Raw genomic sequence first — 25,262 nt, forward strand, 5'->3', positions numbered from 1 at the left:
TTATTTCAAGGTACCTTTAAATATAAATTGAGTCCCAGAGGCAGAAAAGTCATCTACCCAGCACTGGCATATTTTAAACAAGATTTGTAGGTCAAAACCTCAGTGACAGCAAAGGTTTTTTTTGTTGTTGTCATTGATATGTCTGAGATGAGAACATTTTAAACAGAATTCTGTGACTTCACTTAAATTTTGCCTTGAACTTAAAACTGGCTTAATTTTGATACCAAAATTAAGACTGAAAAACTAATACATAAAACAGAACTGGCTATCTGGAAGTTTTTTTTTCAAAGCAGAATTCCAAACCCAAAACAACTTATATAAGGGATGCAGGTAACAGAAAGTCAAATAAAACAACAGTGGTTTCTGAATTTAAAGGAAGGATGCCCACTTCTCTCTCTCAAGAGGCAGATGGTCAGCTGAAAAATAAAAACATTGTATCAATAGAACACACCAAAAATAAATTAAAAAGTGCAGCCATGTCTGTTCATGCAATACCAAATGTCTAAGAAATAAACCCAAACTTCAAAACAACCCATAAAACTAACAAAAAGAAGGAAAATACTGCCCAGATCTTATGACCTGATTGATGGCTACGGGTCCTGATGGGGTTGTTCAGAATGTCATTCATGGGGCAGAGGTCTGGAGTTAACGTGAGAGCAAGTCTGTGGACCCTGAAGGTGGCAGCCACCTCACATTATGGCACACGCTGTCTTCAGTCTGTGAGCTCTTGGTTAGCAGCTTCAAGAACAAGACAGCTAAGCAAGAGGGTCCCAACAGATGACTACTGTGGGTCTTGGGCCCGGTTCTCTGTTTCACTCGATTTCCTTTTAAGTGGTGTGACTGTTTTTGGTAGTGACAAGTCACTTTAGTAACCACTATGGGCAGTGGTTTGTAAACAGACATTGACAAATACAAACAGCAGTGAAATATTTGAGCCAGACTTTAAAAGAAAAGGAGGCGATGGTGGAAATGAGGTAACTCTTCCCCAACACGTGTGAACAGACAGCTCCTGCTCTTCCAATGCTCTATGTCCATTAGGAGAGAGTAGGGCTTGTCAACAGGATGGTTACATAAAGAAGAAGCTACAGAAGAGAAAAAAGAAAGGTTCAGATTCAAATTTAATTCTTTAAGGCTTAAAATAAAGAGCTTCCCTCTAACGAACTAACGAACTGTGAAGGAACAGCAGCGTGTCAGTTAAACGGATCACTTCCTGAGCACGGGTTTCAGCAGCAGCAGCAGCAGCAGCAGCAGTGTTGACAGCAAAGGTGGGGGAACAAGAGGATGCCTCAGCTGGGCGTGGGGACGGGGGCGCACCAGGGACACTAATCAGGGCGGAAGGGTATGGGAGTTGGGCAGAAAGGTGGCAGAGACAGTATGTAAAGTACAGGACACGACACGGTATCGTGGAGAAACTGGTGTGGCCCAGATGGTAGCATTTGATGTCCACCAGATAAGGCAGGAAAGCATGAGACTCTCCTATTTCTTTTATCCAATATAATTACATGAGTACATATGCATATCAAACAATGACTAAAAGAACTCACGAAAGGGCACACAATGTTTGGGTAAAAATATATTTTTCCCCACTTATGTCTTGGCACTAGTGAATTATGCATAGAATACCTGTCCATCACTCTCCTACCTTAACAAACACCAAATTACTGAGCATGTTTGCCAAGTGATACTTTCATACTTGAAAAAATGATGTTTCACATCAATACAATTATTTTAGTTTTTTTAAAAAAGACAAGTCTAACATGCAGCTTACATATATGACAATTTTGTTTTAACATAAAGTAGATTACACAAGTTTTAGAAACACATTGGTTATTTTCAAACACCAAAATGACAATGATCTAAAACTACAGTTTAAGGCATGTCAGCATATTTTAAAATTAAGAAATAGACAAAATTCTAATGCTGTTCACAGCTTAATTTTCAATTTATTAAAAAATTTCCTTCATTACCTACATACAATCTAGACTTTGTAGGTCATAATTTCCACTAGAGTCATCACATATGTATTCTGTCAATGGAACCAAGACTTGACAATTTCAAACACTTGCAAATGGAAAAGCATGGGGCTCTGAATGGACAGTTTTCGCAGGACCACACAGAGACAGTATGACATGGTTGGTAACAGCTGAAAAACCTGATTACAGTTTGTGTGTGAAACACTTACGGATATGTCAAGAAAGCAAGGAAACCAAGTCGATTTGTTTGAAGTGCACAAGATAGGAAGAATAACTTATTTTTATTGCTGGTGAGATTACAAAACAGAGAAGGAGGATGAGTAACCTGTGCCCAGCTTTATGTTAAATGTCCCCCTGGTTGAGATGCCCTTTCTGGACAAACCCTTGACCCACGAATAAAGAGCCCATCTGGAAAACATACTCTCTGAACTTTCAATAAATTCTCATAAATGTTTCTCCATCACATCCTACTGCATATCTATTATGTGTCTCTGAAGTCCAGGAGAAGCAAAAAGTTCGTCACTGTGGTTGGACAAAAGATGTGGAGAGAGGCCAGTTGTTGTCTGGCTTTAAAAAAAAAGAGGTGATCGCTGCCCGCAGTTAGCACATGGGAAAGGCCATCAAAGCAAGATCACAAAAAATTAAGCAGTCACAGGGGCAGCCCAGCAGAAACATTTTTCCCCTTTTCTCCAGTGGGAGGTAGTAGATTCTCATTCTACTTTTATTTACAGTCAGCACCAAGGACCCTCTGTAATATCCAGTGACACCCATGATACTGTGTATAACACAGACTGGGTTAGTAATTCCTCACTTCCATATTGATATCAAGGGAAAACTGAATTTATGTGTTTCTTGTGAAAAAGATATGAATGTATAAATGTGGCCATTTTAAATATAGTTTTTATTTTTAACCAAAATCTACTCAAACCATTACCTCCCTACCCCACTCCAAAAAGAAAAAAAATCCATCTATCCCATATTTCTTTTATTTTAAAGTCAGAAAAATCTCAAAGGTTTCTTACTACCGTACTTACATGCAAAGGCGAAAGCACATCCAATTAGATTTGAGGGTATCATTTATTCCGTGCAGAGCCAAGGACTACTGTGAAAAAAGGCACAGATACAGAAAGAAGGACAGCAATAACAAACTAAACAGGGCCGGGAGCAGGGGTAGAGAAAAGTTCAGAAGCAACGCATTACAATAAAGAGCTCTGTAGTCTATATATTTCTTTTGACTTTATTCCCTGACTCTCTGTATGATTTATTTTACTGTGAAAAATTTAATGGAAAAAAATGAATTAATAATCTTGGAATGAAAGTCAGCTGGATGCCTTTCACAGCTAGGCTCACTTTAAGAAGTTTTAGTGATACATTAGAAAATGACTTTAAAGTGATGCATTTTTAGAATTTAGAAGTGTATGTTCTGTTACAAAGCACAAAAATGCTCACACAAGCAGTGGCTGGAACAAGCATACAACACAAGTATTCAAGCTTTTGTCTGGTGCAAGCGTATGAGCAAACTCAGCCCATGGTTAGAGTCAGCATGCCATCTGATACTCAGCTGCTCCACAGCTAGCATCACACTAGATCATGAAAAAGACAAAAGCCAAAACAAAAACCTTGGCCTGGCTCCGCTCAAACCTGTCTTTGTATCACTATTGCTGCTCTTAGTTTGCAGTTTCTGACCCAGCTTAGTTTGGATATCAATGAAACTGATTTCTTACTGTACCTAATTAAGCCTAAATCAGTTCATGGAAGACCATTCCTTCTTTGCCCTCGGAGTATGGCTGAGGACCAAGAGAAGGAAAACATAGGTTTTATCAGAATCAACTAGACTTATTAATTTTTTTAAAAGTGTGTGTGTGTGTGTGTGTGTGAATCTGTGTGTGTCAGGGTAGGTACAATGTATTCTATCCTATTTAGTTTATGTATAAGTAATAAGTCTAGAAGGAAATTGCAGAAGTAAATAAAGTACTAGGCTCACGAAAAAAATGTTCTTGTTTCAAGTAAGAAACAGGAACTATAGAGGCAGAGGGAAAGCTAGGAGGATCTTGTTATTAGAGGGGATAAAAATCAAGAAGATGAAAGGATAAGCCTTACAAAGGAACAGTAGAGATTATTACATATGCCCTTTTCCATACAAACTGGGGTGATGGGCAGGCCATGGACATAAAGAGGAGGTGAGCTAGTCATGAGGGGAAAGGTGAGGAAATTCCATCACGACCGCTGGGTTTGAAAGACAAGCTGTTCTATTGTTTCTTCCACTTATTGTCAAATAGCGAAAGGACACTGGGCAAGGAGGCTGGATGTGGAGCTGAATTTCTCCTTTCTTTGACTCATGGGTTTGTGTTATATTCCTTCCCATTTCTACCTGAAATCGACAAGGTCCCCTCAAATTTGCACTGCAGATGATACACAATTTACAACACATTTTTTGAAGGATTTCTGAAAATTTTATTCTCATGATTACTGAAAAACGTTATTGGGAAGTACCGATATCCTGGCATCAGTCTAGGTCCTCCCTCTCAGCCCACGGAGAGCAAAGTTCAGTGTGTTTATGAAAGCTTGCTAATTGTAAGTAGTAAGTAGGTTGTGGAAAGCCCATCATCCTTGGTAGATTCCTCTACTGAGCAATGTTGTATTATCCAACTTCTGAGACTGCTGATTATGAAACTATGATTATGTTCACTTTCATCAGTGCAACCTTGATCTTCTCACACATATCATAGTTTTATTACAGTTCAACTTGGCCAGAATTTGAGACAGAGGGGTTCAGACACATTTTTAAAGCCATAAGCAGAGACAGTCAGTCTGAACAGACTCACAACCCAGACCGAATAATGTCCTTATAATAATGAGCAATCCATGCAAGTTTAAAAGTCATATAAAGCTTACCCACTGGTCTGCCTACGTGCAAAGCTATCTTGGGTTTGGGATAGGTGAGGAGAAGAAACAGAGTGAGTTCAGCACTTTTGCCATCGTGGAGATGAGTAATTAAGAAAAGTAAGTTGTCATGGCTACTCAGGTTTATAGTTCAGCTGCTGAGGTGGTGAGTTTTCCTTTCAGATGTACATGTAGCAATTTACCCTCCTTCCCTCAGTCCAAGCGACATACAAGTAACAGGCATGCTTCCTGCTGCCACTCAGAACAGGCATGAAAGGCAAATCATTTACTTCCCACAAACAAAGTTCAGCTGCATAGAGCTGTTGCTGTTATTCCCGTGTTACTGGTGTCTGGGGAAAGGTAAAAAAAAGAAAAAAAAAAGAAAAAAAAAAGACAAAGATGGCAGAGATACAATATTACTGCAAAAGCAGGTGAATGCGGGACCATCCTTGGCTTGCCAGGCTTTATGTGAAGCTTGCACTGCAAGTTAAAAAACAAAACAAAAAAGTTAGAAATAATAATAAATAAAAAAGAAAGGAAAATTAGGAGCGCCAGCACCAGCATTTGGTGATGGTGAATGCTCATGCAATGATTATGGAATTGACAGAAATTAAAACCAAAAATTTGAGTAAGCTATTCTACTTCACAAGCAAAAGCAACATTTTAATATTGAATTAAAGAACACGTGGTTAGTTTCCATTTGCACGTAATTTCCAAGTCACAAATGACTTCTCAAAACCACTACATGTTCTAGTGGAAGGATATACTGTTTGATTTTCATTTTCTCCAATAACACAAAACCATTATCTATCAGGTTAGATCTGGGCATCACATTTGTACTGAATAAGAGCTGTATCTTACAATTCTGAGCTGATGGACCAAGAGAATAAATATGCAATAAATGACTTTGAACAATTAGCTTGGGGGTTGGAATACAGTGTATGGAGGATATGCTATTAATCTATTTGGGAAGGAAAAAAAGAACAACAACCATTATGCAGTTACAGCTACAGCAATGCCAGGAGCCTTCCCTGTCTTTTAGATTCAAAGCAGTGCCAAGCCCCAGACCCACATGTCTAACTAGGCAAGTCCGAAACATGCACCTTCGCTTCTTAGCAAGAATCAATTAAAAACAACAACAGAAAAGATGAGTGGATGATTGTGTAAACTCTAGTTATCAGATGTCAGGTACAATTTTAAAATGATGAATTTTAAAACTTTCTTTTGGGATGGATGTAGCTTAACCAGCAAATGCCTGCTGGCAGTGGTGCCAAGTTCTCAGAACAGATGAACGCTATCCACCGAACAACTTACCCACAGGCCGTCCCACCACTGTGGTGTAGCCGCAACCAAGGAAAGTGACTTGGAGGCCTGAGGTGGCAGGAGGTGGGGTCCAGCTAATGGCAGTGCCAGGGTTAGTTCTACTTTGTCTGTAACCTTAGGAAATGTTATATGATTTCATGCCACTACAGGTCAAGGAGAAGTATAAAGCCTTACCTATGTTAAAAAGGGAGCATGTCATTAAAATAGAAAACACAGAATTTTGAACTATTAGAAAAACTAAGTGAGGCTCTGAGGTGGAAACATAGCCGGTGGATAAATAAGCATTCTTTGAGTTTTCTCCCTAGAACAAAGCCAGCTCCGAAGCAGCGTGTACGGCGACTCCATCGTCTCCTCCGGCTCCCTGAGGAGGAAAGAATCTCCCACTGATTTTCAGAGAGCCGCCCTGGTTACCCTGGTTACTGTCTTTCTGTGGTTCTCTCTAACCAAAACTCTCCACTGGCAAGAAGAGTGGTGCTTTTTTCTTTGTTTGTTTTAACTTTTGCATATCAGGACTCCTACTGGCAGTTGATCTCACTGCTCAAATGGTAAAGTGTGGAAAAGGGCAAGAACCTAGAAGTTACAAAAAAAACACGTGCCACTGTCAGGCACAAAACCTGGTGACTATTGTGCACTAAATTAAGTCTAATCCATTAATAATAAATGAGAACGTATAAATAAGGCTAAAATAGAACTCATACATACTTCTCATAACTTGAAGAGCACTATACATTGCGAAGGTCCAAGGTTGGAAAGAAAATAACCTAAAAATTTCAACAGGGCAAGGAAACACCTCCCTACACTGAGAAGTCTGTTACTAGACACATTTTTTAAATGGAGGCACAATACTGATCAGCTCTTGGAATTTTTATTGCTTAAAGGCACATCCAGTATACATGAAATATCCTTAGAACATTGCTGGTCTTTTATAAACATTTTTAGTTATAAAATATACCTTTACGTATATTAGTGCTTTCAGGATAAGAAAAACTTACTTTGGGTTTCCTAAGCTGTGAATCAGCACCCTTTTCAGTTTCATTCATGCCACAGGTGTACACACACACCCTATACCTGTTTTTATCTTGGGCTAGTTTGGATCAACAAGGGTATGATGCCAAACGGCTTTACGTTTGTCCTCACTGCAAGAGGCACTGTACCCTCTGAGTCTCTGCATGGGGCATGTCACCATGAGCGACTGTCGCTCTTCCAATGTGTGTAGCTACAAAGTGCTTTCTTGAACTGGATTATAAGCTAAGCAATTGTTACTCTCAGAACTCATCTTGCGTAACTAAATTTTGTTTTGTTTTTTAAAACTTTATTTATTTATTTTTAGAGACGGGAGGGAGAAAGAGAAGGAGAGAAGCATCGATGTGTAATAGATACATCAGTAGGTTGCCTCTCACACATCTCCACCTGGGGACCTGGCCTGCAACCCAGGAAGTTCCCTGACTGGGAATTGAACCGGCGACCTTTCAGTTCGCAGGCTGGCACTCAATCCACTGAGTTGCACCAGCAAGGGCATTGGCCCTTGGAGTCTTCATCACTTGGGTCTGTACCAACCCCATTAAAATCTCACCTCATCTATACCAACTACCTTCTGTTGCTTAGAAAATGTGCCTTATCCTTTGCAGTCCTGACATATTTTCTCAGAGCTTGTAAAGTTTGTCGGGTGTAATTGAAAACTCTCCATGTGTCACTGTAGCTGTGCACTTTGATTTCTACCACAGGCAATGTAACAAGATTCCTCAATGGTGAGCCTGCTTGTTCACCAAGACTCAGTGAATAACCCCTACGATAGGTCTCCATTACTGTACTCATCTGCTTGAGTACCGGCATTTTTATTGTTTACTTTGTTCAGCTTTGTCCCTAGAATGTTAGCATCTCAGGATGAAGAGCAAGGATCCTGAAGCAGTCTGAGCTGTCATCTTGCTGCCTAAGAGGACTGCCTGGACCAAGGAGGACAGCGTTCCTGGGCCCGCCATCCAGCCACCACACGGCTTTTCCTCAAAGAATCTTACTAACCGCTGCACTTCCTGTCAAACCAGTAGCAAAAGTCAGAAAGCTGTCCTCTCTAGTCTTTAAGGTGATTAGACACACAGCTTTAAATCACCAGGGAATGTCAAGGAAGGCCCACATCTCTCACTGGATTCAGGCAGCTGTCATTGGAGTATCATACGAAGTGGCCAACACAAGAGCAGAATCTGACCCTTTGGTACATTAAATCAAAGCCATATTTTAAAATGTTTTTTTTTGTGTGTGGGTGTAGGTGTGTCTTGAGGGTTGTTGGGGGTGTCCTAACTGGATGGGAAACAGTTCTTCATCTTGCTGAATTTAGAGGAAAGCTAGTGGCCACTAGCAGTTCTTCCAGATCTTTCATCTGGGGAACGACTGGTTTATCAAGCCTTACAACAATGCAGAATAGAAAAATAATTTTAACAACCATAATTTTAGGATGCTCTTTACCAGGAGTCATGAGGATTGCCTCCAAAGAGTAGTGCAGAGAAGGAAACCATCTTCTCAAAAGTCCTAGAAGACGCTCCTGCAGACAAAAGTTTACCCCAGTCCCGATTGCTTGATCATGTGGTCGTTTTATAAATTAATGTTTGTGTACCCTTTAGAAATACTTTAAAAACTTTTATCATCTTGCCTACACTGTAGAGAAAATATTTGCTTTTATCTTTCTGGTAACAGACCAGTTTCCAGTCTAAAAATGGGAAAAGTAGAGACATGCAAGAGGAATAAATTGTTAGAGGCCCCAGTACCTGGGGTGACACCTGCTTACTTTTTCTTATCCTTGTCTTTCTTGGTTTGTTGGGCCCCAGACTGCTGGGCCTGGGTCTGTAGTAACTGAGCTGCTGCTTTCTTCTTCTGGAAATTGTTCACCTCCTCCTCCAGCTCCTTCTTCTTGTCTTCCACTTTCTTCTTCTCTTCTTGGTGTGTCCGCTTTAGGAGGTCAAACTTCTCGTGGAGCTGGAGGGAAAGAGAGGAGCACAAGCTTGGTGAAGGGAATGAAAAGTTGATCAGTATAAGGTTATCAGGCTCTTTTCTAAACAAAGCCTGCATCATGAGGCTGCCTGTGCTTTCGTTACGGGAGCGAGCAGTGTCTGGAGCTCTGGGAAGAGCCAAGCTGACACGGGAAAAGCTTCTCGCGGAGCCCTCTTCTCTTTTGACACCTGCACCCCATGGAGCTACAGAGAATCCTTGCACATCCTTTCTGATAATAAACTACACTTCACTGTAAAAAGCCTAAAGAAGAAAATAAAAATTATCCATGTTTCTAATAAGAAATTCACCCAAGTAGTAGGAGTAGTTCTTTATATAATGTATAAATAATATGCTTCACTTAGAGACAGATACAATGACTATAGATGAGTATGTTGAGAAATTTCTGGCTCTTGTCAAATGGAATTTCAAAAATTATCACAATAGAGAAACAAAAACTGGAAGGAAGGGAGAAAGGAAAATATTCTTACTAGGTAACTCCAGATTTTTACCCAGCATCCATTTGGTACTTAAAACCAAGAGCAAATAAGGCTCAATTTTCCTTTACTGCAGCAAGACTGTGTTGATTGCTTTCTATCCAAATAACCTCTAAATTTCAGTCATCTTTATGAAGATAAATTAAAAAGGGATAGTGAGAAAAGTATTTAGACAATTTCATTTGTAAATGTATTGAGCTATTGGTCAAACACTTGAAATACTCCCTATCATCAGAGGCAAACATATTACACACACTCTCTCTCAGTGGGATGAGTGTGATAGCAGAAATCCACGTGAACTTCTAGGAAGCAGCTAATCTGGCCTGGGCATTGGGAATGAGGTGGCGTCAAAGGGATGTTGGAGAAAGAGTGCAGGCCCACAATGGGGGAACATGAGCACAGACGCAGCGCAGAGAGACCATCACCTGTCAGTGCTGAAGGGCCACCCACTGCTTAGCTCACTGAGTTAGCTGGCTCCTAGACTAAGATAATAATAATAGTACCAGAATCTAAAATCTCATATTTTAGACTTGTATACTGAGGAAATACAGAGGTACAAAGAAAATGAGGCCTGGCCAGAGACCTAAGATCTCATTTTAGTTTCAGCTTTGCTATTAACTAGGTAAGTGACTGCATAAATCGCTTAACCTTTGCGACTCTCAGTTTTATCATCTGTAAAACGGGGGATAAGAATATCTGACTTACTTTTCTTGATAGATTAGTGCCACGCATGTGATAAAACGTATGTAGAAGGTACTTAGAGCAGCATGAAGTCTCATAAAATGTGAAGTATTAATAAAACACCTTGCTTATTTTTCTCCCTTGATAAAGAACAGATAGGTGGCTTACCTCTTTCTCTGCCTCTTTAAGTTCTGCTTCTTTCTCCTTCACTCTCATAACAAACATTTGTCTCATTTCTTCTTCTTTCTTTTGAAGTTCTCCCAGAAATTCATTCCTTTTTGCTTCGTATGTCTCCTGAAGACTATTCAAAAGTCACAAACAAGGACAGTGTCATTGAAAGTGCATATGAAATTTCAGTTCATAGAATTTCTACCCACTCTCTTCCAAAAAATAGATAAGGCTGTCACCATATTAAAGACACATAAAATGGCACCATCTTCTTTTTAGTTATGGGGTGATCAGAAAGACAAGTGCATCAAGAACCAGAAATGAATCAATAAGCACAATGTAGCACTACTGGGCTGCCTCTTACTGGCCACATTTATTCTACACATATTCATACAGGGAAAGCCCGGGCTGGGCTGGCTGATATCCTCCATATCAGCACATCAGGTAGACGCGGAAGATAATGATTAAGAATTTTAGAAGACGGAGGTGGTGTAGTGTAGGGTGAGAAATGTATAGGTGATAGAGCCTGACAGATCAAGGTTTGGATCCTGGCCACAGCGACTTAATGACTGATCTTGACAAGGGCACAGCCTCTAAGCCTCAGTGCTCCCTGTAGAAGATGTGGATACAACAGCACTTACCTTCCAGGGACATGATTATGGGAATTAAATTGAGGCAAAGTGACTAAAGCATTCAGTGCTGAACAAATATTACCTTCTCCCCACTCATCTCTCTCCAGTCTCCAGGTTAGAAAACAGAGTCAGTGAACCATCTAAAGAGACAATAGTATATCTAAAGATATTACACAAAACTGCTAGTTTTAAAGTTGTATTAGCACTTATAAAAAGAGCAGGGAGGAGTTTTATTTTTACTTTAAACCCCGTCTTCCTCCTGACTACAGAATTTAGAGCCCAAAATTTTATTTTATTTAAATTTTATATATTTACTTTTCGAGAGATGGGAAGGGAGCAAGAAACAGGGAGAAAAGCTTGCAAGAGATACATCAGTTGGTTGCCTCTCATGTGCCCCCAACTGGGAATCAAATCAGAGCCTTTCAATTCACAGGCCAGCACTCAGTCCACTGAACCACACCAGCCAGGTTTAGAGCCTGATATTTTAAATTGAATGCCACAACTCAGCTTTATCTCTAAGTCAAAATAAGTACATATACAGAAACATCACCTTTGGTAACCCAACTTAGGAAAACACACACCCACACCCATACAAAGAGAACCATCTGCTGACACTTTATAAGGTGCTATTGCTTTTTCTCCCCTGCAATTTCCTTAAAAGAAGAGTTGTCACAGTAACATGAGCCTGCTGGATTATCCAGCTTTGCCCATGGACCAATTTTATCCAAAGTGGTGAACCCAAACTGGATAGCTCCTCTGGATGACCTCAGGTACCATATACAGCCAGCCCCAGCATTCACACTTGTCCTTTAGGAAAAGAAAAGGGATTTTCAGGTGGTGGGAGTGCACATGCATGTAGAAATACAAAGTACTAAACAATTAGAAAACGTCTCAAGAGTATCGATACTACCTGTTAACGAAGAATCCTGTGTTCTGAGGTTCCAGAGGTATATTTTAGCTTTCACATTACTTTATGAGATTAAAACAAGTTTGGCCAATACTAATGTTGGCTAATATTAATAGCAATATTTGGACTTGAAAATTTAAGACACATAGCCACAGAGATATAGATATGTGTTGATAATAGAACAACAAAGTAATTCACAAATTTGATTTTGTTAGCTTCCAATAAATTCTTCATCACCACAATTTTGGGTCAGAATTGCCAAAGGCAAAAGATGGCTTATCCCTGCTACAAAATTTTTGGGGGAATTTGGCTTTTGATGGTGAGTTTAGGATAATAAATATATTTCCCCTTCTTTCTCACAAGCAGTGGGACACCTTTTATAGAAATGCTACCAAGAAACACTATTCAGAAATGTGTTTCAGAGATGACTAGTTCAAGAGATCTTAAATAGAGGGGTCCCCAAGTAAAGGAATAAAGGGAAAATGCTATATATCATTTCCCTGTAGGAGAGTCCCAATGCACAATGGCTCCTGAACCCAGCAGCACAGTTGGATCGCCTGAGCATGTTTTATTTGACTTTCATAAACAGATTCCTAACTCCACGCCTGGAGATGCTGGCTCAGGATGTCAGGTTAAGGTCACCTAACCTGTTATTTTTAAATGCTCCCCAAGGAATTTGATGTAACCAGTTCGCCATCCTCTGCTTATCTTAAATGCTCTGAAAAGTCCTTCGGTAAAGAACCTGTTTAAATTGATTGACTAAGAGCTCCCCAAATTTCTTTAATCCTGGAAACTTTAAAAATGTAATCCAAGGTGCCCTGGCTGGATGGCTCAGTTTGTTGGGAGTCGGCCTGTACACTGAAAGGCTATGGGTTCGATTTCCAGTCAGCACATACTTAGGTTGCAGATTTGATCTCTGGTCAGGGCGTGTACAAGAGGCAACCGATCTTTCTCTTCCCCTCTCTCTAAAATCAGTAAACATATCCTCAGATAAAGATTTAAAAATAATAATCCAGATCGAATGTGCTTTGGGTGATGCTACCCAGAATACTGAGAACTCTCCAGATGACTCTGCCTTACCTAGTCCCAGCCACAACCTACCTTATGCTGCAGTTTCTAGAGATACAATTTCAAACTATGGGTCGTGACCCAATTAAGGGTCTTAGCCAATAGGTTAAAAGAAAAAAGTTTAAGAGAATAGGATAGAAAATAGCAGAGTGCAGAACAAACAATAAGAGCAAGTATTGCTTCATGAAATGTGTACACTGGATCATAATGTAGAACATATTTTCCAGTAAAGGTTGCAGCCCTAAGTTGGAAAGCTGTGTTCTGGGGAAAGACTAAGAAACAACATTGCTGCTGGCCAGGTGGCCTCAGCCAAGAGTCTGGCAGCAGTGTGACATCCTGGGCTGCAAGAGGAAGATGGGCTCAGTTAATGCTTCTTATTAGATCACTGCATCCTAAGAAGTCTAACATTGGAAATGATCAGCAACATGTAAGAAAGATATCATAAAACATCATTCCAAGGAGTCACAACTACAGTACATGATTTAGAAATGACTCAGAACAACCACAGCATTCACAGAATAATATTCCCCAGGAACCTCTGCCAATTGAAATGTAAATAAGATACCAGAATCCCTTCTGAATGCTTCCAGTCGGTGAAAACCAGTCCAGAAGGATCCGGTTCTATTCTATCCACTCACAGATACCTAACCAATTTTTAGCTCTTCCAACTTAATTTTTAATTGTAGTTATTAATACCTTTTTTCTTGGTACTTTACAAAATATTGTGGGGGTTTTTCCAATTTAATCTTTATTGTATTTTTTTCCATTACCATTTAGTTCCCTTATACTTCCCTCCCCCCAGCAATCACCAATTAACACCCTTTCTAAGTAAAAAATGTGCAATTTTTCATAAGGTTCTAGGCTGGTTTGAAACTAGGATTTATCCTTGTTTTTCTCCTAAGAGCCCTTGGTAGAGGCAGGTTTTGTTTATGGAAGTCAAGGGAAGGGAGAATGAACAGACGTTTCAGTTCATCCTTCATTCTAACGATTTACACAGCACAGTTCCCTCTAAACATGTCACACGCTTCTGGAACCACCACCCTGTGGGGGGCATCCCGGAGTGAGACACATCACCATTGTTTATGGAGCGATTTACACCTGGGGGTTCATGAATCCCTATAGCCACCCAATGATGTATTATCACCTTCCACTTCATAGATGGAGAAATCTGGACAGAGAGTGCTTAGCAACCTGTTCAGTTCCCACAGTCGGGAAGTGACAGAGTGGGGATTTGCCCCAGGCCACCTGGCTCAGAGGGGAGCTCCGCCCACAGCACTGCCCTGCTGAACCGAGGCCTACGGGCTCTTTAAAAAAGCAAACACTTCTCATGGCCCTGAAAACTTTGTGATCTCCTGAGAGGATGGTGGTCACTGAGTACTTTCTGTGACCTGACAGGTGGAGGCAAGGAGGAGGTGGTATTCTGAGATACGGAATGAGTGGTTCAGACAGGGACAGCTGGGCAAAGGGCAATGGTGTCACAGGAGAAAAGCAGAGACAAGACCAGTCCCCACGCATGTCCTGTATCTCTTCCCCTGACTCCAAACACCAGCCAGAAGGGGGGGAAGTGGGGCCATCGGGGGAGGGCACGCAGGGAGCTCTAGGTGGGTTACTACCTGGCCCATCATAAAGAAAGTCCTTTTACTAAATCTGACTGTCTCCTGATGTAGCCCCACTCCTTATTTTACAGACGAGGAAACTGAGGCCCAGACAGGATGAGGAGTTGAGGAACAGGCTCTTCGGCACTGCCTGGGTCTGAACAAGGGTGAGGGTCAAATTCGTTCTATGTTATCGCAGGGTTTTTGTTCCACCTCTACACCCGGCGGAGCAAAACCTCCATGAAAAACTAGACAGCCTCTCCCTCACAAAATCCACTTTCATCAGGTTTAAAAACCACAGAGTAGGCCTGATTTTGTAGGGACTCTTTTTGGTCAATGTGTTTCAAGGTGCAGTTAGCTCAACTTGTTTGCATAAGAAGGCATTTTCTATCTTGAGTCAGAAAGTGGCATTTCATACAGGTGAAGAATGCCCGTTTTACAAGCTCCCAGGGTGGGACTCAATGATATTGAACTTGGCCAGAGGTTACCTTCTCAGTTAGATGCCTTCTGCTGGGGTCTCCATTGCTCTCACCAATGTTCTCACACGTGCTCACGGAACTCCACAGAGGCATGGCATCAGGGGAATAGCCCAGATTTGGCCAAATGACCTCTATAGCAATTCGGGAAAATAAAGCTCCTACCGCCCCAGGGGCAGCTCAGATCCAGGGTGGAGTCCACCACACCACATGCAGGCTGCCTCTGGTGCCATGCCAGCCAGCTCCTTCGCATCAGAGTGTGAGGTATAGGGGTAGCCACCGAAGAGGAGGAAGACTGTCTTTTCCCAGACCCTGTAACCTCCAGTGGGTAGAGACAGAGCCCAGACACACCTCACATCTATATTAAAAAACTGCAAAAGCTCAGTATGGACAAGGCAATCCTTTCCTGCGAGCCTGGCCTGATTGTCCCACCTTCCACTGACATTTCACCAAGTCAGGTACCCCGCCCGGGTAGACCACCACCACCACCACCGGGCTCTGACAGGGTTTGGGTTTTTGCCAAGCCTCTAATTCTACATTAATTTTAATATTTCCCCCTTCACATCTTGCCTCTTCATCTCTATCCATCAATGATGTGGGGAAATCTGTACAAAGTTTTCTGTAGGTTATCCCCTTTCCTAGTCGTTTGTTATTAGAATAGTATTGAACTGCTCAAAGCTAGTAGAGCACTCCAAAAAGAGTGAGCCCGGGGCAGTTACACCTATTTGGCAAAAATGAAAGAGACAAACTGTAAGCAGCAGCCACCCCTTTGTAAATGCCTGGCCAGCCTCTGTGCCTCTCTGATTAAGAGCACTAGTTCACGCCCCTCACTTCCTACTTGTAGGACCTTGGGCAGGCTGTTTACACTTTCAGTCACTTAGTTTCCTTATCTGTGAAATGATGATAATGACATCAACTACATTGATGGCTGAGATAATGCAAATAAAGTGGTTATCAGATACACCTGGAGAGCATCATGCTAAGTGAAATGAGCCAGTCAGAGAAAGACAAGTACCATGTGATTTCACTCATATGTGGAATCCAGTGAAGAAACTGAAAGAACAAGCAAAACAGACGGACTCATAGATGCAGAGCAGGCTGACAGCTCTGGCTGGGGGTGGGGTTGGGGTGGAGGGATTGAGCAAAAAGGAAAAAGGACTCCTGGATGGACAGGAACAACAGCATGGTGATTGCAGGGGCGGGGGACAGTGGGGTAAAAGGGGGATAAATGATAATGGAAAAAATACAATAAAGAAAAATAAAAAGAAAGTGGTTATCAAAATGCCTGGCAATGTATGAGATTAACCTGCCCCCACCAGGTGCTTCCCTCCAGATATTTCAATCCAACAAGGAATTCTGTGCTGCACCAACACACCACCTTCGCTAGTCTTGGAAACACCTGATCGTTACATGGCCACATACCTGAAGGGCTTGCTGTCGGGGTCAGTGTCCTTGAACCCCATCTCCTCGAGCTTACAGCGCCGATACAATTCATAGTGGCGAGTGTGAGTCTGTTCTCGCAAATCTTCCATGTTCACGCGGATCAGCATCTCCCGAAGTTTCACAAAATCACAATGGTTTTCATTCTCAACTGCAAGAGATGAGGGAGGGGAAGTGAGGAGGGGGTGGAGGCTGCTATCAGCACTAATGTCACTGAAATTTGAAGTGATATTTCCAAGATCTTGTTACCAATGCTCCTGAAATCTCTGAGGTCTCAAAGCCACCTTAAGATCCTTTACTAGATTCACCTTACTTTCCCATTGAAGACAAGATTCCCAACATGGACCATAATACTGAGGACAGGAGCAACTGCCGAGTGCCTGCTCAGTGCAGGGCATCGTGGGAAGAAATATGCAAACATTGCCTTTACTCTTCATAATAACTCTGCCAAGTAGGCACTGTGACTCTTGCTTTGCAGACACAGAAGCATGGCTTTGCCCATTTAGAGGTAGCAGAGTCTATATCAAACAGCAGGATGTCTGGCTTCAAAGACAGGCCTGTTTCTACCACCCCATGCTGTCTGGAGTTGTGCAAGGCTTTTTTTTATATCCTCCTTTAATTTTATCAACACCATGAAGAATATTTTCTTGTTGTAGAGAAGTTGGTAAGATTTGTAAAATTCTCTTAGGATCTCAAAGGTATCATTTCTTTTCCTCACAGATTTATTGCCTTTCTTCAGAACAAAGGAACAGAGGTCTTACGTATTTCAAACCAATGAAGGGACCTACTGGAGCCATGCTGCTTAATCTACAGCATTGGACGTCCTGCTTCAAAGCACAGAGCAAGAGCAGGTGATAGAGTCCTTGCCCATCAAAGTGGCGCATGGGAAGCTTCTTCCATGGACACTGTGGTCATTCATGTCTCACAGTGCCAGACACGGGTCAGGTATTCTCTTAATTCTCAGATATTTACTGAGATAACACTTAATTAGAGCACAATGTTTCCAGAGATAAACAGGTATGGAAAAACAACTGTTCTCTTGTTTGCAAGAAACTCTTTACAGCTTTCTTATACTTTACTGATGAAACTGGTTCGCATGCCTAGGGAGGAACTCTTTTCTATCAGGAATTTATACTGAGTTTCCCACACAAACATCATTTTTTAGGGGCTGCCTCATGGACACTAGGGTTTTGCAGCCACTTCTCTCCATTGTCACCACTGTCCTACCTGGACACTGTTTCTTTCTCACCTCTGCCATCACCAGGTGTACAACCCTGCTGCTCCCATGCACCTGCCCACGATTAAGGAGCTCCCCAAACACGGTGGGGAGGAAAGAAACGTGGCTGGTCAGCACAGGGGCTAAGTGTGGAGAACCCCTTGCCTGTGACACACACATACCCTGCACCACGCCCCATGGGTATTGCCTGGCCTTGGCCATCTTGTTGCCGATCTTGACCTCTTCAGTGCTGCCGACCACTGCAAATGGCAGGTGTACCTGCCAAGCAACACAAGGATAGAGAGACAGTGAGTCCTTGCTTAACATCATCAACAGGTTCTTGGAAACTGCAGCTTTCAGAGAAATGACCATAAAACAAAATCATTTTACTATAGTCTAATTGGTATCAACAAGAGTTAAGTTTCTATGGCATATTTCTGGTCACAAAAACATCACCAAACTTCTAAAGACCCAAAACACTTCTAAACATGGAAATATATGTGAGCCACATATACAGTTAAGAAAGGTAAATAAAAACAAGTAAGATTATTATATTCTAACCCGCTGATTCTAGTTCATGGTCAAGGGTGGCCAGAACCTCTCCCGGCAGCTCCGAACACCAGGAGAGACCCCTCTCTGGACAGGACACTCACCCTTTCATCACAGGGCACGCTCACACCCACAACCACACTTACACTTGGGCTATTTAGACACACATGGGTTCACCTAACATGCACATCTTTGGGATGTGGGGGGGAAACCAGAGTCCTCAGAGGAAACCCACATGGACATAGGGAGAACATGACAACTCCACACAGACAGTGGCCTTGGCCAGGAATCCATTTTTTTTCACTCATCAAAGTTATAATAAAATGACAAACAAAACGACATTATTCAAGGACCTGCTGTCGTTACCTCCCCCAGCTCTGCCAGATGGGTTTCCACCTGCCTCTATACCCCCCACTTCCACAGGCCTCTACTCAGTGGCAAGAGAAATCGGGGAGGGTACAAGAGGGAGATGTGACAGTCCAGTTGGGGTGGGCTTCTTATACCCTACCCTTCCTCCACACAAATACAGAAAATTTTATTTGAGCTAGATCCAAGGAGAAACTGAGTCTTTGTGATTATGCAGTAAGCTTTAGACACAAGCTGTGCAATCCAGTAGCCACTAACATATGCGGACCTTGACCATTTGACACGGGGCTTGTGGGACCAAGAAACTGAATTTCACTTTGCTTTTTGTCAATGTAGACACAATGATTAAAGGAAAATGATCTTTTTGGAACTTATTTAATATTTTTTAAAAATTTTAAGGATTTTATTTATTTATTTTTACAGAGTGGGGGAGAGAGAAGGAGAGAAATATCAATGTGTGGTTGTCCCTTGCACATCCCCAACTGGGGACCTGGCCTGCAACCCAGGAATATGCCCTGACTGGGAATCCAACCGGCGACCCTTTGGTTTGGAGGCTGGCACTCAATCCATTAAACCACACCAGCCAGGACTTAAGATTTTTTAAGTATGTTAGGAGTAACTAGGTGTGCACCCAAGTTGGGATGTGCTATGATTGTAAAAATATATGCTGGATTTCAAAGACTTACCATGAAAATACCTCATTAATGCTTTTTATATTTATTACATGTCGTAATGATAATATGTTGAATACATTGGGTTAAATGGGAAGTTCAAGCAGACGACCGCCTAGCCTGGAGGCTCGCGGTCAGGCAAGGTACGTCACGTGCAGAGGCTGCGCGCAACGAGGAGGCGGTCCAGAAAAGATCGAGGCGGAAGCAGCGTCAACAGCAGCAACAACGGCCATCTGCCTTCACCTGTACCAAGTGCGGCAGGGATTGTCACTCCCAAGTTGGACTGCACAGCCATTCTCGGCGGTGCAGATAGACTCTCAAGAAGCTACGCCATCGTCCCTCGAGACGGACGGCTGCCGACGACGACGACATTGGGTTAAATAAGTTCTGAAAATCAATTCATGTTTCTTTTCACTTTTTTTAATGTGGCTACTACACAATTTTAAATTACTTGTATGGCTCATACTGTATTTCTGTTCAATGGCACTGCTTTAGATAGCTGCCTATTGCACTAAATTCAAGTTAGAAATACACCATAGCCCAAATTATGGGCCCAAGCCCTGCACCCACACTTATCTCAAGCAGAGATGCTGTTCAAGACAACTGAGTGTTTCACATGGTTTATTTGGGAGCTATGGCTACATTTCTGGAGAGAAAACAGTAAGTCTATTTTTTTTTATAAGCATATAAGAATAAAAAACATTTGAAATGATTCCCCAGTTCAGTGTGCTTCCACTACAGATAAGCTGAGAAAGGCAAGCACATTTTAAAGCCAAGTCTTCTCCCACAGAGAGCTTGGCATAATCCTCTGCCCAGGCTGCCCAAGTGGTATTTGTTTTCTGCTCAAGATACTGATATTGTCTAGTTCGTCTCATGCTCCGTATGAAGGAGAGAAACTGCATCCCTTTCTCAAACTCCAAGTCGGGAACTGAAATGTGCTCCCTAAAGCTTAGGATCGAGAGGACCCTTCCCCTCAACACTATGTTGTAACAACCAAGGAAAGTGCTTCCTCCACTCAAACTGAGTGATGAAGCAGCTGCCAGGGAAGTCTTGTCCACATTTCGTGTGGGATTTCATCACCTGAAATGGTTTGCAATGAAGACCTGAAAGAAAATTTCTTGATAAGATCAAGATTAACTTGGGAATAGCAAAGATCTTCAGTTCTATTAATCTGATAAAGAAAGAAAGCCAAAGGTTCATAGCGTTTTTCTTTCCAAGAAAATTAACACAATTTAGTTTCATGACTGTGCAAAATGATGTAAAACAATGGGGAGAGATATAAAGAGAAAATGAGATGATATTCATTCATGTTCCTTCCTGAATCCCATACTGACACCCGTATTGCAATTCTATGGTGGAATAAACAAGTGGCATCTCAGCCCATCTTGGACAATGGTACAAACAAGCACAACCGCTCTGCTAGGGCGGCAGTTAGCATGAAGGGCGAGAGTATCAGCTCTAGAGCGAAGCTGCCTGGGTTCGAATCTTACCTCCGCTGTCAACAGATATGCAATCTTAGGTGCACGGCTGCCGTTTCTCATATATGATATAGAAATAATAGTACCACCTCATGGGATTATTGCAAAGATGAAATGTGAAGCCTCAAACAGTACCTAGTGCGTAGTAAATGCTCCATAAGTGTAAAACATGTCAGGTGCTACTATTATCATGAAGCTGTCAATACCAGAACCACAGAATTTTAGAGGTAGAAGAGACCTTAAGCATCACTTTGACCCAGTATAGGAATTCCCTCCAAGTTACCTCTCCTAAGTGAGCTGAAACAGAATTCATTGTTTACCTACCACCTATGACATCGGTAGGGCATTCGTTGTATTGCAGTGGTGCCAAAAGTCAAACTTCCTTTGGGCCAAAACCCCTCCGTGCTCTCTCATTCGTTTTGGTTGTTTTTAGGATAAGTCTAGTCATTCTCCCTTATGGCAACCTTCCTCTCATTACCCCTCCTGTCTATTTCCCAGAAAGAATCGGCTCTCCAGTTTCTTCCAGAGCCTTTACTATCCTGGCCATGGAAGGATGACAGCCACAGCGGGTCACACAACTCAGAGTGTGACCAGAATAGGGCAGAGTGAAGCTGGACTATCTTTTTATTAATGAGATCCCTAAATTTTAAACTCATACAATAACAGCCCCAGAGGAGAAGAAAGTTACATTTGCTTCCAAAGTCCTAGTCATACTGGGATTAATTTAAGGAGGAAATCCTCCCTCTACGAAAATAGCCCTCTAAAGAAAAGTCCATAGGCCGAACTGAAGAAACAAGAGGCAATTTTGTGGAGTCCCTCTGATCTCCTAAATTATGGTGACAAGCATCACACCACGTACAGCACTGGGGACCAGGTGGGCTGGGCTGAAATCTCAAAGCTGCTATTAACTAGATGACTTTGCCCAAGTCATCAGTCCCTTTATATAAAATGTCCAGAATTGGCAAATCTAGAGAAAAGGAAGTAGATTAGTGATTGCCTGTGGTGGGAATGGTTAGAGGATTAACAGCTAAAAGGTACATTGTTTCTTTTTGGGGTGATGAAAATGTTCTAAAATTGTTTGTGGCACTGGTTGTACAAGTCTGTAAATATACTAGAAACCACTGAATTGTAGAGTATATCAATCATATCTCAATAAAGCCATTAATTTTTTAAAAGTGTCATTCGTACACTGAAGAATGACATGATTAGACACAATTTTTCATGTTCAGACATCCTAATAAAAGTAGAATATACCTCAACCTTCCACAAATTCAAAAAATTTAAACTAATTTCCACTGCCACTAGCACACGTCTGAATCAATTTTAAGCGTGGATTCAGGTAAGATCGAGCTACTTTGTAGCTTCTAATTACATTTCACTGAAGGTAACCTATAATTTTAAGAATCCCAAAGAGTATCACTGGCCATCAACAACGTGCAAAGAATGTTGCTTTTACCGAAGTTACGCATTCCCAAATGAAAAAAGATACGTAGAGTCACTGTGGCTCAGATGCACAGAGCAGTGGGAGGATGTGGCTATCAGAGTGGGAGGATGTGGCTACCAGCCAGCAGGATGGGGGCTCACCAGGACAGATTATATCACAGGCATAGTTAGACTGCTGAGGCTTTAATCATTAATCTCCTGACCCGTTCGTTCCTCCCTGTGATGTGGGAATTACACCCTCAACGGCCAGTTTATCTACTAATTCAGGAAAGGGTGGGGAAAATAGAAAAGGCAGGAACCAATCCCAGAAGCAAAAGTGAGGCAGGTGGACATGCTTCTGCCAACCTTGGAGAACTGCTTTATGTGAAATGGAAATGGGCTGGCATTCCCTTTCCACAAGATTTGCTATAGATATCATAATTTAGAGTGGAAAGGACATTTGAGATAATCTTGTTTAACTCTCCCATTTGATAGATGGTTAAATGACTTGAAACAGTGGCAGAACTGGACCACCCAGATTCCCTGCCAGTGTTCTAGCCACTCTACAATGCCGATACTAAGAAAAGCCTTCAGAGTAATCACTGCTTGTCCTTTCCTACTTGAGGACTTACACTCATTGTCGCATTAATCTCTGCCACAGTCTCTTCATCTGTGGGGAACTGATATATCTGGACTCCATTGCTGACCAGCTCGCTCATGATCTTACTCTTGAATTTGTGCAGTTCGTTCTTGGCGATGGTGTCAGCTTTTGCAATTATTGGAATGATGTTCACCTAGAAAACAAACACATCCATTTTTATACAATTCCAATGTAAGAAAAATAATTAGACAAGTGAATAAAACGCATAAACAAAAACTGTAAAACTACACTTAAAAAAATATGATATTAAAAATGGGACTTTTGACCTAACTGCAAAATTAAGAAGACATGGGATAATCTTTTAGTTCCATCTGTGAACACTTTTACTTCCTCCCATCGGCACTGAAAGCAGACTTGTAATTTCCTCTTGGGCTACCTCATTCTTTACAGAGTAAAAGGAAGTGTTACTCAATGACAAATGGCGATAACAAAGAAGCTATTCTTTGAATAACCAACCACTCCTTTTAGGCCCCTCCCAGCTCCTTTCAGAACTTGATTTCTGCCTGTTCCTAGCAGTCTAATAATAAGGTGTTCGTTAGTTAGAGATTAGTGCAATATTCAACTCCAGGCAGGATAACTTCTTCCTTCCGATAACCTGAAAACTTCTAGGAGTGGAGCACCTAAGTATTTACCAAAACAAAAATGATCTCACCGACTTTAAAATTTTTCAAAATCACACCTACTAATTCTTTTGAAAGTCAGCTTCTCTCGCATTATTCCTTCATGCCAGAATGAGGCCTAGTGCCAAAGGCCAGGCTTGCTTTCAGAGCCTCGGTTACAGACACCAGGCAGCACTTGGAGTTGGACAAGGACAGGCACCCCCAGGAGAGCCGGCGCATTCGCAGGACAAGCCCCAGACCCAAGGTGGGACACCCTTCTCCCACCCCTGCACGCACTGTGCACAGAAGGCATTTTTTTAATTGTATTGATTTATTTTCAGAGAGAGAGGAAGGGAGAGAGAAAGAGAGGGAGAGAAACATCAATGTGGGGTTGGCTCTCGAGTGTCCCTAACTGGGGACCTGGTGTGCAACCCAGGCATGTGCCCTGACTGGAAATCAAACTGGCAACCCTTTGATTCAGAGGGCAGCGCTCAATCCACTGAGCTACACCAGCCAGGGCTGGACACATCTTTTAAGGTTAACTTTCTTTCCCTCCCTGGTAAGTATAGAGTGAATAAGATGCTACTGTCATCCAATACCTGGGACCATGCTCTCCTCCAGCTCAGGTGAAAAGGGACTGAGTCCATGAGAAAGCAGTCCTGGCCAGGGAAGAGAGTCTTTAGGGAGGTTATCGAGGTTGTGTCTGGATTCCTTCGTTTCTGCTTTTATTCCCAGAGCCCGAGCAAAATCCCTCGTAAACCAGAATGAGATGACATGCCGATAGAAAATCCTATTCCTCAACCAACTCCTGTTCTCATCCCACGTGGGCTTCCTCCAGCGCATGGCAGACCACAAACACAGGCGTGTCGGTGGGGGAACGAGCGTTTGGATCAGGACCCGAGGCACAAAAACTTCCCAGGCGGGAAGTTCATATGGGCTACCTTTTGTACACATTGAATATTCAGTTAATATCCACATAGACAAAATGGTAGGGAGTCATTGCTTCTGTTTTTTGTTTTTTGTTTTTGGCAATTTGATCAGAGTAGATAGACAAACCAGGCAATTTAGATTTAAGGTCTCTTTTTCCTCAGGGAGAGGTACTTGCCTATCTTTTCTGAAATGATCATATATCTGCCTTAACTCTTTATCTTACTTCTATAAACAAACCTTTTCTTAGAAAAGACTTTACTTATTTCCAAAGAGAGGGGGAGGGAGGGACACAGAGAAGGAGAGAAACATCGATCATTTGCCCCTTGCAAGCCCCCAACTGGAGGCCCGGCCCCAACCCAGGCATGTGTCCTGATTGGAATCGAGCCAGTGACCATTTGGTTCGCAGGCCAGCACTCAATCCACTGAGCCATGCCACACTGGGCTAAACAAACCTTTGACAACACTATTCTCAGATGCTCCCTAGCACTAACTCTATGACAATTATCAGTTGTTTGAAAGCAGTTTAACCTGCTTTGTGGTGACTTTTTCTTTTTAAGCTACATTTGTTTTGCCTTGTTTTCTTCTCCTTTTAAAATCAATTGTACTAAACAGAGTCCTCTGTTGGATATGAGCCTTGCTTGGTCTATCCACTGGGCCACAGTGAGAAAGCCACCTGCCCTTGCCCATTCCCACCTCCTTTCTGGGATGGGCCTCAGTGCCCAGGACACCCCACCACTGATGGCCCGCT

General features: G+C 42.1%; 1 protein-coding gene across 6 annotated transcripts in view; it reads right to left on the minus strand.

Moving 5' to 3' along the window:
- The window catches only part of SEPTIN11 (septin 11), an 88,042-nt gene continuing 62,780 nt past the window's right edge, over positions 1-25,262 (minus strand). Inside the window, exons 5-11 of one of the 6 annotated variants that reach the window (XM_090266730.1) lie at positions 22,957-23,118; positions 18,021-18,117; positions 16,605-16,773; positions 10,505-10,637; positions 8,959-9,146; positions 3,008-3,072; positions 1-416 (exon numbers count right to left, since the gene is read on the minus strand). In XM_090266730.1, coding sequence (XP_090122856.1) covers positions 3,051-3,072; positions 8,959-9,146; positions 10,505-10,637; positions 16,605-16,773; positions 18,021-18,117; positions 22,957-23,118 — 771 coding nt within the window. In that variant the 3' untranslated portion in view covers positions 1-416; positions 3,008-3,050. The other 5 variants (XM_090266728.1, XM_090266729.1, XM_090266733.1 and 2 more) reach the window with 5 other exon arrangements.

The sequence above is a fragment of the Furipterus horrens genome, unplaced genomic scaffold (assembly GCF_987537825.1).
Source record: "Furipterus horrens unplaced genomic scaffold, mFurHor1.1.pri manual_scaffold_2, whole genome shotgun sequence".
NCBI classification, from domain to species: domain Eukaryota; kingdom Metazoa; phylum Chordata; class Mammalia; order Chiroptera; family Furipteridae; genus Furipterus; species Furipterus horrens.